This window comes from Hyperoodon ampullatus, assembly GCF_949752795.1.
Source record: "Hyperoodon ampullatus genome assembly, chromosome: 6".
NCBI lineage: Eukaryota > Metazoa > Chordata > Mammalia > Artiodactyla > Ziphiidae > Hyperoodon > Hyperoodon ampullatus.
In genome coordinates this window covers 22,916,841-22,930,476 of record NC_136919.1, presented here as the reverse complement: position 1 = coordinate 22,930,476, position 13,636 = coordinate 22,916,841, and the positions used below count along the sequence as shown (strand labels likewise).

The window sequence follows — 13,636 nt, the reverse complement described above, 5'->3', positions numbered from 1 at the left end:
TACAACTAAAGCAGCAGCTTGTTCTAGTGCAAAGAGCACTGGATTCAGAGTCAGGTTTGAAAGCCCAGGACTGCTTCTAAGTTCCAGAAGGGAGTTGGGCAAGGTACTTGATCTTCTGATCATCAGTTTTCCCTTCTATAAAACCATACTGGCCTCTCAGGATTGGTGTGAGGATGAAGATAATTCAAGGAAGACTCTAAACTTTAAGGCACTGTGACTAAATAATGAGTTGTTGTGTTGATAGTAACAGATATTTTTCTATTGTAAAGTTGAAAGGATCTGCTGAATCTGCAGAGATTGCTGTGTGCTTTGATTTAGATACTTTTTTTAGACTTTTGGCAAAAAAGTATTTTCTTGGATATTTCTAAAACCTATTTGTGACTAATAACAAACTTTTAGCAATTAGAGAACGAAAGAGCACAGATTGAGTTTTGCTTTATGGTCCAAATTTGTACATGACTCACTCTTCTTAGTGAAAAACAGAATTTGCACATCCACATCACTGGTCCCAAATTATTTCATCTGTTTCTAGAATGTTCACTAACTTGGCCCTAACCAGACTTACCCAAGCTGAGAAGCATCTCTTTAAATGTAACCAGGCATTGTTCTGGGTTACCTTTCCCACCCATCACATGGGAGAATCACCGCTTTCCCTTACCTATTATAAACTCTTGTTAGGTTTAAAATTTTCCAGCAATTTCTAAAATGTATTTTTCATTAAAAAAATTTTTCAACTGCAAGATAATCTTTGCAAGAGGAAGTCAAGAATTCCTCTGTAAATGTTGAGAGAGACGTCCAGTGAAGGCTCAGATTCAGAAAAGGAATCAAGTAATTTTTTTCCCCTGAAATATTCTTTCGTGGCACTCTTTTCCCTGGTCTCGGTTTTACTGTAAAACTCTGACATCCTATTTGCATTAACGAGGAAGAGCTGATAGCGTGGAAATGTCCTTGGAAACAGTGATTTACCTCAGGGACGGTCCCTGGAAGAGCTGCGGTGACTTGTGGTTGGGTGTTTTTGTTTGTTTGTTTGTTTTTCTGATTGCTTGGGTTTTGACTTATACGTAACTCATATTTCTAGTTAATTCTGTAATCCAACACTCTTTTAAATTTTACACCAGAGTTCTTGTTTATCTCTTATGGAAAAAGAAGTTGCACTTTGGGGAACAGTTTCACAGAATGAGTCTGCTAGGGGATGGGAGAGCTGGCAAATTAAAGGCACAGGGCAGCTTTCTGGGGGAAACTGTAGCTCAGGAGGCTGGGCCACAGTCCTAGTTTGGCCACTGGGTCTTGAGTGACCCTGGGCAAGCCATTTAACCTCTATGAATCTCTGTTTATATCTGTAGATGGAGACCTATTTGTTTATTTGTTCACTCATTCAGTCATTCAAAACTGAATTTTGTGCTTTAGAAATTAGAAATTCAAAATTATGTGCTTTAGAAGTGTTGTGGGGATCAAAGGGGAAAACCAAATTGAAAGATTTCTGTAAACTGTCAATGGTAGATAAATGTGACAGAATTAATTAATTAATGCAGAGCATTCCAACCAGCGCTGTCCAATAGAAATATAATGTGAGCCATGCATGACATTTAAAATTTTCTAGTAGTATAGTACATTAGAAAAGGAAAAAGAAACAGGTACAATTAATTTTAATTCTATATTTTATTTAACCCAATATATTAAAAAGATGATCATTTCAATATGTAACCAATAGAAAAATCATTAATGAGATTTTTACTTTTTTTTGTGCTAAGTTTTGAAAACCTGCTGTGTATCTGATGCTTATAGCACATCTCAATTCAAACAAGCCACATTTTAAATGTTCAAAAGCCACATATGGCTAGTGGGTACGTACTGGACAGCACAGGTCTGGACGTTTCCTGGACAGAGTAATCCATTATTTTGTTACCAACAGCCATTTTCCAGGTCTCTCATGGCTAAGCTCCTCTCTCCTTGGGTCCTAGGTATTATGAGACGGGGAGCATCAAGCCTGGGGTAATTGGAGGATCCAAACCAAAGGTTGCCACACCCAAAGTGGTGGAAAAAATCGCTGAGTATAAACGCCAAAATCCCACCATGTTTGCCTGGGAGATCAGGGACCGGCTGCTGGCGGAACGGGTGTGTGACAATGACACGGTGCCCAGCGTCAGTTCCATCAACAGGTGAGGGGCTGGTGCCTGTGGGAGGCTAGGGGTCTGGGTGGGGTGGGGATACTGGGGGCTCTGCATGTGCCTTTCCTGAAGATCCGGCCTCTCCTTTCACCAAGTCTCCATAGGGGTTATCAGACAGGAGGGATGCTAACGGGGCTGAATGGATCGCTCTATCACCCTCTCTTCTCTCCAAAGTGGGCAGGCGTCCTCAGCCCAGGGAGAGGAGGCTATGCCAACACTCTGGCTGCTGCAGATTCTTCTGAGCCCAGAGTCATTTCCATCACTCCCTTCACCACTTGCCTCTGCATGTGAAGCACCACACAGTGAATTGTACTGTTAGGCCTTCACAAATGTCACTTCCCTGCAAGCCCATCCTCAAGGTTGGCACTGGCCCACCTCAGGGCTTCCCAGGAGGAAAATCCCAGCCTCCAGTTTGTGCAGAGTTTGAGCTATTGAGTGTGGGGAACGGAGCCCGGACTTGCAGTTGAGAGATTTTAGCTCTTGTGCCAGCTCTGCCACAAACTCAGTGTGACCTTGACAAAGCTCTTCCTCTCTCTGAGAGCCCAGGACCTTGGTGGTGCTGATGTGGGTCTGTGATTTCCAAGAGTGACATCCAGGATGCTAAGTTGCTGTGGAGTTAGGGGCTTGCCCTCTCCCCAGTAGCCCTGACTCTCACCGGTGGGGAGAAAGATCCAGAAAAATACCATGAGTACCAGGCTGGGGATCTTCTTGGGAGCTCCTTCTTTTTTCCAGTCTGGTCCAGAGTACATCCAACAGAGCTCTCAGAGCTTCAAAACTGAATTCCTGAAGGAAAGTTTTCTACCATAGATGGTGCTGTCTCAACTCCATTGAAACCCATAAAGTCAAGGATGAAGTTGTGAAATGACAGAAATGATTGTTCTCTAAAACCCACAAAGAAAAAGGAAGCCAGCAGACTGAAAACCTGAATAGTTCCCATTTCTCCAAGGCCACGCCCTGCTCTTGTCAGTGCAGAGCCTGTCTGGGCATAGGGGATCCCTCACCCCCAGCAACTGAGGTGATCAGACCAGATCCCCTTCTGGTCCTGACATTGTTCCTTCTGTGATGACTCAAATGCACAGAATCACTGTGTGATTTTCCATGTTGGTGTTTTGAGTCCTGCTATTTCATAAAACATTAGCCTGTTTTTTGTTTCTTCTCTCAGCAAACCTTTACCTTGGCTCTGACATCCTTCAAGGTGCTATGAAGAGAGAGGGGAATCAGGCATATGGTCTCTTAGTCTCTGTTCTAGAGGGGCTCCTTGTCCAGGGAGGGACTCTGGCCTTCCCTGAGAAGTCTGGACAGCCTGCCTTAGGTACAGAATTGCTGGAGAGGTAGCAATTATTGTGGTAGGTTTGAGGGGCACCACTCCTGTTCTTTTCTGGCTTATGAGTGGCTCCATGTGCTTTCTGAGTCCCCTACTGCCAGCTCTTTGAAAGATTTCCATGACACAAAGCAACGTGACTTTTTTGCCTACCTGTGTCTCCAAAAGCCCTAACATGGAGTGAGGCCTGCTCTGCTGAGATCAGTGAAGGAGTAGTCAGCCTGCTCTGCAGAGGAGCCTCTAGCAAACAGGTGGTCAGGCGCTGGAGGCCCCGAGATTTTTCAATCTAGGTTATACATGTGGTTTGAAAGATACCTCAGGTTGCCCGTGGCGGTCACAAACCTTAATGCCAAGATGGGGTCAGACAGATGATGCAACAAGGGAAGTGGCCCAGGCATAAGGCAACAGGGGAAGGTCGGTCTATGGCAAACTAGGAACACAAGCTCTATTGAAGGGGCAGTTGCCTCTTGGCTCTAGCTGAAAGCTGCCAGGAATGTGGGCCTGGTGGCAGCCAGATATTTTTTCCATTCTTAAAGAGGAGCCAGAAACTAGGACTTGTGTGTGCATGTATTTGTACGTTTGTGTATATGAAATCTCTATATCTTTAAACAGTGGCAACTAATGTCAGTGAGAAAATGCCTTTGCGGGACAAGCATAAATCATTTTCAGGGCCCCAACTTCTATCTTCTGTCATACAAGGAGGAAAACTGTTTTGTGATTAAGTTATTTTAATGTACTTTAGAAAAATGTAGCTAGCACTTGAAACCAGTGAGTGTGAACTTTATGAACTATCCCCCTCATTTATGGTAAAGAACTAATATTGCTTTATAAAATAAGTCTAAGTCAAAAAGTAAGTGATTTGAAAGAAACATATGAAGCAAATAGAGCACAGTGATTACAGATGTGGTGAAGGCTGTGAAGGGGGTACTTGAAAGAGTGTCCAGGGAAATCGTGGCTCAACTGATGCTTTGTGCCCAGAGCCGTGCTGTGTGGAGGGTCAGACTGCTAGTTGCTGGGGCCATGGCTAGCCTCAGGGACCACCTGGGTGTCCCAGAACATAACGGTGGCCCGGTGGCTCCACCGGCTGTACCTCTAAGGTGCTGCCACATCTGTGGTCTCCTACAGCCCTCAAAGCTTAACTCTCTCCTGTGACAGGTATAGAAACTAAGGCCCAGATGGGGAGTGCACAGGAACAATGATTTTGAGCTAGAGGTGGGAGTAGGGCCCAGGTTCCCTGATGGTAAGAGAAGGGATGTTTCTTTCCACCACTCTCCAGTAGGACTCTGGCAGGACAGAACTGAAGATCTGTGAGGAGAGAGACAAGGAAGGGCAAACAGCCATCCCTACTGCATTCCCATTCCATTCCTGAGCCTCACAGCCTGTATGTTTTGCTGCCTGTCTGCAGGCTTCCTCTGTGATCTATAGCCCTTTCTTGTGCTCCTCTCTGGGGCTTCTCCCGGGAGCACTCTCTGGTTCCTCACCACATTCTTCAGTGAAAGCTCTTTGGTGTCTTTAGCAACAGACTGCGCAATGCAAATAAACTAAGTGCGGGACAGTCTTGTGTTGCTGCATCCACCCCCCAACCCTGCACCCACAAAGCCTGAGCCATCCCAGCGCACAGTTTTATTTTCCATGTAAAGATCCCACTACATTCAAACAGATGCAGCTTCTAAATGACTGTCTTGCAAATGTTGTGTAAGAGAGTCCATAGCTCCCTCTCCCAGCCCCTGCTTCCCCGGGAGGCAACGTCTCACTATTCCAATACTTCAGACATCTAGGGAGGGAAGGGTGTCTGGATCTGTAGCTACTCTGGTGGCTGCAGGGCCGTCTCCACCTTCTCCCCCAGAAGTGTGTGCCTTCCTGCTGCCTTCTGGGGATCCTGCCTGGGAAACCATGACTGACATGGGGTGAAGCAACACTGAACCAGTTCTGCTAGGCTTGTGGGAGATTCCCTGGGACACAAAGCGTCATGTTTATATGACTTCTTAAGGACAAATACATGCTGGGGTGTTGCACAACCTGCATGAAGGCTGTTGGAATCCAGCCTGAGACAGCTGGAGGTGACTGTCTTAGAGCTGACCCCAATGCCGGGTGGAACGGAGTCTTCCTTCTTCGTCTGTTCCAGTCCCGAGGCTCTAAACCAGGGGCCGAGTGACATTCCCAGCTTAGAGGGGCAGCTCTATTTAGTACCAACCAGTGGTTGTCCTGTGAGGATGCGGGGCCAGTATTCTGGGTGTTCTGATTTTTCAAGAGAAGCTAGAAATCCACGTATTTATGTAAACGCTACCAACTTACCAATACTGGCAACTAATTCAAATGAAAATAAATATACTGTGCAGGCCAAACAAAACTTGTCCAGGGATGGATGTGGCCTGGGGATGACCATTTGTAAACCCTGCTCTTCATCCTGACTTGGGCAACAAGCCTTCTGGGATCGTTCATCCCTTCCCTCTTTCTTCTCCACATCAGCCGCAGGTGTGAGTGTCACCTGTGGATCCTCTCCCAGCTTGGCCTAGTTGGTCTCTTGGTTTCAGGATTCTTAACACAGCTGATGGCCCGGGATTCTTACTGCAAGATGGTAGTTTGATCAGTGAGGTAGACGTGGGTATTTCTTTCAGTCTTATAGCCCCATTTCTTTTTCTAAGGCCCCACGATTTTCTCTTTCAGTGGAATTTTGTATGTGGTGTAGGGGAGGTGGTGGCTGGGGTGCGGGTGAGAAGACCTAGCCTTTCAAAGCAGCGGGGGTGATGTTGAAAAGGGATCCTTACAAATGCCCGTAATGTCTAAAGTTCCTCGGACTTTGAATCGTCGGACTCTAGATGGATTTTGAATCCAAATAGGCTTTATGCCTCATACAGGCAGTATTTAGCAGAGGGACTGCTTCCTTTGAATGTGGCTCAAAGAAAAGTGCTCGGGCATGGGAGCTGACTTGCTGTGGGACCTTGGGCAGGTCATTTGAGCACTCTGGGCTTTAGTTTCCTCATTTATAGGAATTCTTTGATTGCTGAGCTTCCTTCTCCATTGGACCATCTAGGATGATCATATGGCATCCAAGGTCATGCTCATGCTCAGCAAAGTAAAGGTTGCACCTCTTAGCGCTGACTGTCAATTAGCTCTGAATGTCTCTGGTTTAGAACAGGTCCAGAGCATGGCTCTTATTGTGATGAGTCCTGATGTTAATTTTTTAATTTTTAATTTTTTTAAATTGTTATGATTCAATTATAGTCTTGTTCTTCCCACTCCCCTTTCTTCTCAATGGAAAATGATGCTCTTTGTTCTTTTCTTGGCAGCTGCTACAAGCAGATGGGCAAAATTTCTATCTCTGGGGATGGGTTTGGAGGGTTCCCTAAGATTCAAGTCTTCCTTATAAAGGAAAGCCCCACTACAGCCTTAAAATAGGGTATGGGGATGGCTACCTTCCCCTCCCCAGCTCCCAGGGGTATCCCATGTGTTTTTAAGGCGTTTGTGGAAAATATGAACCTTTAAAGGTTGAAGCTGGTCCTTAATCTTTATGAAGATACCAGTGAAAATAACAACAGCTAACATTTATCGAGAATTTACTATGCAGCAGCCACTGTTCTACGTACTTAATTAATTTAATCCTTGTAATAAACCTATGAGGCAGGAATGATTCTTAGCTTCATTTTGCAGATGAAGAAATTGAGGTACAGAGGGGTAAGTAATTCACCCAACATTATACAGCTGGCAAATAGCAAAACTGGGATTCAAACTCTAGATGTCCGGATCTGGAGCCTTTTCACGCCGCTGCAGCTGCCTGTCAATGATTTATAAAAATTGATAATGTTTTACCAATGATTTATAAATATTTTCAAAGAAAAATAAGGAAAACATAATTTTCTTTGCTTACGTAGAAAGTTAATGGCAAGACAATGCTTTGAAAAGTTAGGACTTCAACAGGAAATAGTTACAATCTATTAATATTTTACCATATGTTTGTATATACATAAACCATAATATAGATAAACTATATTTAAATCTGGCATATCCGTATATTCACACATCTAGCTATATCTCTGTAGACACACATACATGTATACAGAGAAGGTGACCCACAGAAAAATCCAAAATTAGGTCAGATGCTAGCTTAATTCCAGGTAGTCAAAAAGACTGCCTCAATCCCAGGTCTTTGTTAATACGCTCCATGTTTTCTTAGTCAAAATAAATTATTTGAATATTGGAGAAAACAAAAAAATGCTCAGTATATTTGAGGCAGGACATATGCTGACTCATCAGAAAATGGCAAAAGGCCCTATGCTGAGCTCAAGTGGCCATGGCTCCAGAGGGCCTGTGGCTAGGCTGTGGTGTGAACACAAACATCCATTCCAGGCTATCAGCTGAGGATACTGAGCACCCTCAGTGCCTAGCACTGAGCTGTGAGATCACAGAGGTCAGGGGACCTGGCCCAATGAAGTTCAGGAGACACTTCTGTTCTCCCTTTCCCTGTGCACAAGCTGGAGACCAGTGCAGCTTGAAAAGAGCTTCCAGAAAGAATGGTCTGAATTGTGAAAAAGCTCCTTATATAATGCTGAGTGAAAAGAGCAGGACATAAAACTGTATACATGGTTTAATCCTGATTTTGTTAAGAAGAAATGGATATTTCCAAATATGAACAGGAATGCTAGCATAAAGGAAATATACCAAAATGTGGTTTTAGATGTCTTCTTTATACCTGTTGTCCAAATAGTCTACAATGAACACAAAGTACTTTCATAATTAGGAAAAACTCTAATAAATGTTATTTTAAAAGGTCATAGTTGGGGCTTCCCTGGTGGCGCAGTGGTTGAGAGTCTGCCTGCCGATGCAGGGGACACGGGTTCGTGCCCCGGTCCAGGAAGATCCCACATGCCGCCGAGTGGCTAGGCCCGTGAGCCATGGCCGCTGGCCTGCACGTCCGGAGAAGGTCATAGCTGGAGACTGGAATAGAACTTTTCCAAAGAAGTTGCACATTTTATTACCACCTATCCTTCTCCCAAGTGCCAGGGAAGGAACTTTCTTGCAGGCCCAAAAGGGACTTTTGGCCTGGCCCTGGTCAGCTGCTGTACGATACATCGGGCTTGGGGTCTCGTGGAGGCCTCACAAGTTGTCCCAGCTGGAAAGTTACAAACTAAGCTTCTCAAGTTTCTGCAGAAGGACATCAGAGCTGCCAGGTAGCAAAGGGAAGCCACTGCTGCTATTATCCTTTTTATACACTGAACTTTTCCATAAGATTTTTTTTTTTTTTCCAAAAAGGATTCGGTTACTTAAAGTAAGCAAAGATTGGTCTGTTCCAACTCCCTCATTGTACCAAGGCTGTCAATGGAATGGACTTGCCCAGGGTCACAATCCAGTTCATATTAGAACTGGAGCACGGTCTCTGGAAAGACAGTCCAGGACAGCCCTGGCGCCCAGCCCCGTAGAGGCTTCCACTGTTTTGTATAATTCAGGCTTCCTCTTAGCAAAGCCAAGCCAGGCCTCTCCTGGTAGCACTTTAACCCTTTCTAGTTTTGTAGCAACATTCACATCCCTCCCCCTACCCCCTTGATAATTTCTGATGGGCAGGGATGTTATTTTTCCTGTGGATCTCTAAGGCAGAGAAACCAGAGTGTGAGAGCTGCCAGGGGACAGGGAGGTCACCTGGTTCAGTGCCTTCATTCCACAGATGGGAGGTTGAGGTCCAGGAAAGGGATGGAACTTTCTAACTCACTCAGTGAGTTCCTTATGGAGCTGAAGCTGCTCCAAGAATGGGATGCCTCTTTGTAATATTAACGCATCAATCTCTTCCTACAGAAGAGGCACTTGAGGCCCAGAGAGGGGTGCAAGTTACCCAAAGACACCCAGGGAGGTAGGGGCTGAGTTGGAACTAATCTGTAATTCTTCCAAACCCCCAACTCGGGACCTGGGTTCGTAATCCGCCCCCACTTCTGCCCCAGCTTCACCCACGACCCAGCTGGATATGGGTTTCTGGCATCGCTAGTTGAGATCTCTTCTCCTCCATGATGGTAAATAGCCATTATTTTTTTCCCAACTGTTTACAGGATCATCCGGACAAAAGTACAGCAGCCACCCAACCAGCCGGTCCCAGCTTCCAGTCACAGCATAGGTAAGAACTTTCAAAAAAAAATTTAAAAATCTAATGGGCTCCAAATACTCTAAAGAACTTTTAATCATTCTTATGGACAGATAATTCTGCATAAAACACTTGGGCACACGTACTAATGCGCCTTCTTTGTCATTCTCCAAGGGCTGAACCTGGTAAATGAATTTTATAAATACTGCTAAAAGGTTTTGAATTTTACTGATTATTATGATAAATAGCTTTCACCATGAGACAGAAAATTGAAATCTAAGCCAAAAAAAAAAAATCCACTAATGGGGGTCTATAGAATGTCAGATAATTAAAGTAATAAATCAAGAAAGGGATACTTATTCATAACATTTTCTGCATCATTAGTCAGTAAGTAGTTTTGAATGTGTTTTTTTCTTCTATCAACCAGCCCTTCTACAATTCTTTGTGCACTTGCAGTCTTGAGTGAAGATGTGGCAAAACTTCCCAAACTTTCTCTCTCTCTCTTGCTTCGATCTCATGTGCTCCGTGAACTGTCAAGGGCTGCCAGTGGGGTTTCTGACACTCATGGGTGAAGTCTGAGAGTGACCATGACTCGTAAGGAGAAGAGTCATATTTCCTACCACCCAGGAGTTCAGAAGTTTCCCTTGCCTTCCCTTCCCTGCAAAGATCGTGAGATGAAAGTGACGTGTGTCTACACAAGGTGTATGATTTCTCCACTTTGGATAAAGGAAACACCTCTGGTTAGTTGGGGGAAAGCTTATTCTACTATAAGAAAGCGGGCCACCATTCAGCAAGCCTCTGATGGTTCTGGCTGCCACAGGCCCTGTCAATTCCACTTAATCACACCTTAATTACACAAAGATTGTGTACCCTTTGTTGCCCCTTCTTTGACTGAAAACTTGAACTCCCCATGGTGGTGGGGGACAGGCAGAGGCCTGGCTTATAGTTCCAGCTTTGTCATTAAGTCAACCAGTGAACCGTGTTAAGCCCCTTCACCTCTGTGAACCTCAGTTTCCCCATTTGTGGAGCAAGGGCCACAAACCCAGTGCTCTCTGAGGTCTCTGAATCTTCATGGTTGCTTCTTTGAATAAAGGTAAGACAGAATTCTTCCCTTCCATAAAATAATTCTTCATTTAGTAATCCATCCAAAAAGCATTTGCTAAGCCCCTGCTATGCAGCCCGTGGTGGTGGAGACTAACGTTATAAGGAAGGTAGGACAAAATCCCCCTTCTCAAGGGCTTCTCGGTCTAATGGGGGAAAATAAACAAAGAGAAGTCTGCAAAACACTGAGATCAGGCTCAAGAAGAAAGTACAGGGTGCTGTGGGAGCAGAAGGGAGGGAAAGATCAGCTTTGTTGAGCTGGAGTGAAGAGGGTTTAGGAGAGCTTTCTGGGGAAGTGTTTGTGGCTGGGATTTCATTTGCAGCTTTAACTATTTCAGGTCACATAGCAAGGAATATCAAACTTAGGGTAACTGATAATATTCTTTCAATTGGGTAAGAGGAATAATTACACTTGACAGTCAGCAGAATGCCTTATCTCAGAAAATTGTATAAAATTCATATCTTATTTGTGTACAGCCCCTTATAATTTATTAACTTAATGAGGAGTAAGGAAATGGAAGCCTTAGAGAGATGAAATAACTAGCCCAAGGTCACATGGCCAGTAAGTGGCGGAGCCAGAATTGGAACCTGAGTCTTTTGAGCCGAGTGTGATTACAAAATGTTGAAACACATGTCATCGGCTCTGTCAGCAACGTGGTGAGCCTTGGTTATATGTGGTGGTTGTTTAAAGTACCGAATGACTGGTGAGATTCTTTCTTCCTCTGTTCTTTGCACCTTAACACAGAAAAGGTTGTGAGATTTGCATAAATCTATTTTGAGGAGCTTCTTCTGGTGAAGGAAAAGAGAAGTTAACGATTTCTACTTCTGTGTCTCCTAAGGAAGATCTAAAATCAAACTCAAATATGAGAAGAAAGGCACTGCTCCCTTTAGGTCTGTAGGAGCAAGAGCTGGATGTGCTCCAAGGAAAGCAACAAACAGCTTCTCAACCGGTCACCACCATTTCTAGTAATTTCCTACACTTAAGAGTCAAAAGCAGCTCCACCTGCCTCCAGCTAGTTATAGCCGAAGGAAATGTGTCTGAGATTGGTCTGTAGGTGTTAATGAACCAAGAAAGAATTCCCACAGCCCAGAAATGGAAATTCAGCTGCACGGCTTGAGAGGACCCTGATGACCGACAGGTCTCGCCCTTGGATGCTGGGGCCAGGAGTTAACGTGAAACTTGCACAAACCTCCCCTCCCCCATTCTTATTTTTAGGAACTTAGATACCTGGTCTCAGTCACAATAAATCACCAACCCACATTTCTGGGCGGAAGAAATCTAGACTTTAAGTCAGTAGAACCAAGGCTGAGCCCTGGTGCTACGGCTTGTTAGCTAGATGACTTTGTGCCAGTCACTTTGTTGTGTGGAGGCTCAGTTTCCTCACCTGATGAATGCGGATGAATAACAGCCCTCTTGGTTATTGCAAGCATCAAATGAAAAGCACTTTATGAACGTGAAGCATACTATTGTTTTTCATTATTCATTGGTGAGGAGCAGATTACTATAGGGGTTGACTTTAGTTCTTGGGTTCCAGTCACCACTCTGCCTCTTATTAGCTGTGTGACCTTGGGTAAGTCACTTACCTTCTCTGAGCCTTGGTTCCCTTACCTTTCCAGTGACCTAGCTTATAAGTTTGTTCTCAGAATTAAATGAGATGATGCCTGAATGCCTGGCACAGAGTAAGTTCTCAGAAAAAATTATCATTATTATAAATCAATATATATATATATAACATATAGTATATTAATATTATATAATTAATATTAAAATCCAGGTAAAGTGGAAGGAGAAAAGACAGTGAGGAACTATAAAAAGACAGATAGTCTGCATTTGGTGCTTTGCTGGCTCTGTGTATGAGTGTGCAGATATTTATGTCTGCGTGGATGGGTGGATTTGTAAGTAGGGAGTGAGCCTGCCTAACGAGTAGGTCGTTTCTAGCACTGGCTGGTGGTGGGCCCCAGCTCCCCCGTTTCTCTGCTCCATCCCCCTGCTTCCTGCATCCTTGGACAGGCTGGGGTTTGAACTGGTGCCCGTGTTCCCTTCTGTAGTGTCAGTTCTCTTCGGGGCTACTCTCATTGCCCAGGTTTGGCCGCTGCCCTGTGGCGAGTGTCCTCAGCACACACCTGCCCTGCCCCGCTCTCTCTCAGACGCACCAGCCCCCTGTAGGGGGCGTGCCTTTTTATTGGCCCGAAGGCGGGAGCCGACCTCCCTCCTCCCCGGCACCGCCCCCCAGCCTCCCGCCGGGCCCTGACCAACTTCTCCCTCTGCGCAGTGTCCACCGGCTCCGTGACGCAGGTGTCCTCGGTGAGCACGGACTCAGCCGGCTCCTCCTACTCTATCAGCGGCATCCTGGGCATCACGTCCCCCAGCGCCGACACCAACAAGCGCAAGAGAGACGAAGGTAGGAGACGCCGGCGCTGCCCGTCGGGAATGGGCCTAATCGGATCTGTGGGATCTGTTTCCAGGCCCTCAGTCAGGGGCGGAAGCACAGACGCCCTCCGAGCACCCCTTACCTGCAGAGCGCTGGAGGCGTCTGGCCCAGCCCAGTCCCGTCCTGGCCACGGGGAAGGGGCTGAGCCCTCCGGGAGAGGAAGAGGGCCCCGGCTGGGACTGGACTTCTCGCAGGCCTCCTCCCATCTTCACCCCTTTGGTGGGAAAGGCGGGCCTGGCAGAGTCCTTGGGGCCTGTGCTTTGCGGCCTCTAAGAAGCCCTTGCCTTTGCAGCTGTGATGCCCAGAGGGCAGGGTGTGGAGGGTATGAGCACAGCAGCAGTGTCCCCTTTTGGGGGGAGGCCTAGGGGAGAGGGAGGGGCTGGGCAAAGTGAGAGGGGCACACATGGGGTGGCAGGGTCAGCGGGTGGGCTCTCCGAGGGTCTGAGCACACCTCTTTCAGAAGGCCTTCAGTGCGGTGATGGGGGGGCGTTGAGGAAGTGAATAATATTCCCATCTCTATCCTTGGGCCTGGAAGGAAGGAGTGCAG

General features: G+C 45.8%; 1 protein-coding gene across 8 annotated transcripts in view; it reads left to right on the top strand.

Moving 5' to 3' along the window:
• PAX5 (paired box 5) overlaps window positions 1–13,636 on the top strand; it is a gene marked incomplete at both ends in the record, with an annotated part of 186,611 nt that overhangs the window by 16,609 nt on the left and 156,366 nt on the right. For 5 of the 8 annotated variants that reach the window (XM_079705808.1, XM_079705806.1, XM_079705805.1 and 2 more), the window contains 3 exons: window positions 1,962–2,159; window positions 9,525–9,589; window positions 12,931–13,059. In XM_079705808.1, the coding sequence (XP_079561934.1) occupies window positions 1,962–2,159; window positions 9,525–9,589; window positions 12,931–13,059 (392 nt within the window). The remainder of the gene's footprint in view (window positions 1–1,961; window positions 2,160–9,524; window positions 9,590–12,930; window positions 13,060–13,636) is intronic. The other 3 variants (XM_079705809.1, XM_079705807.1, XM_079705810.1) reach the window with 2 other exon arrangements.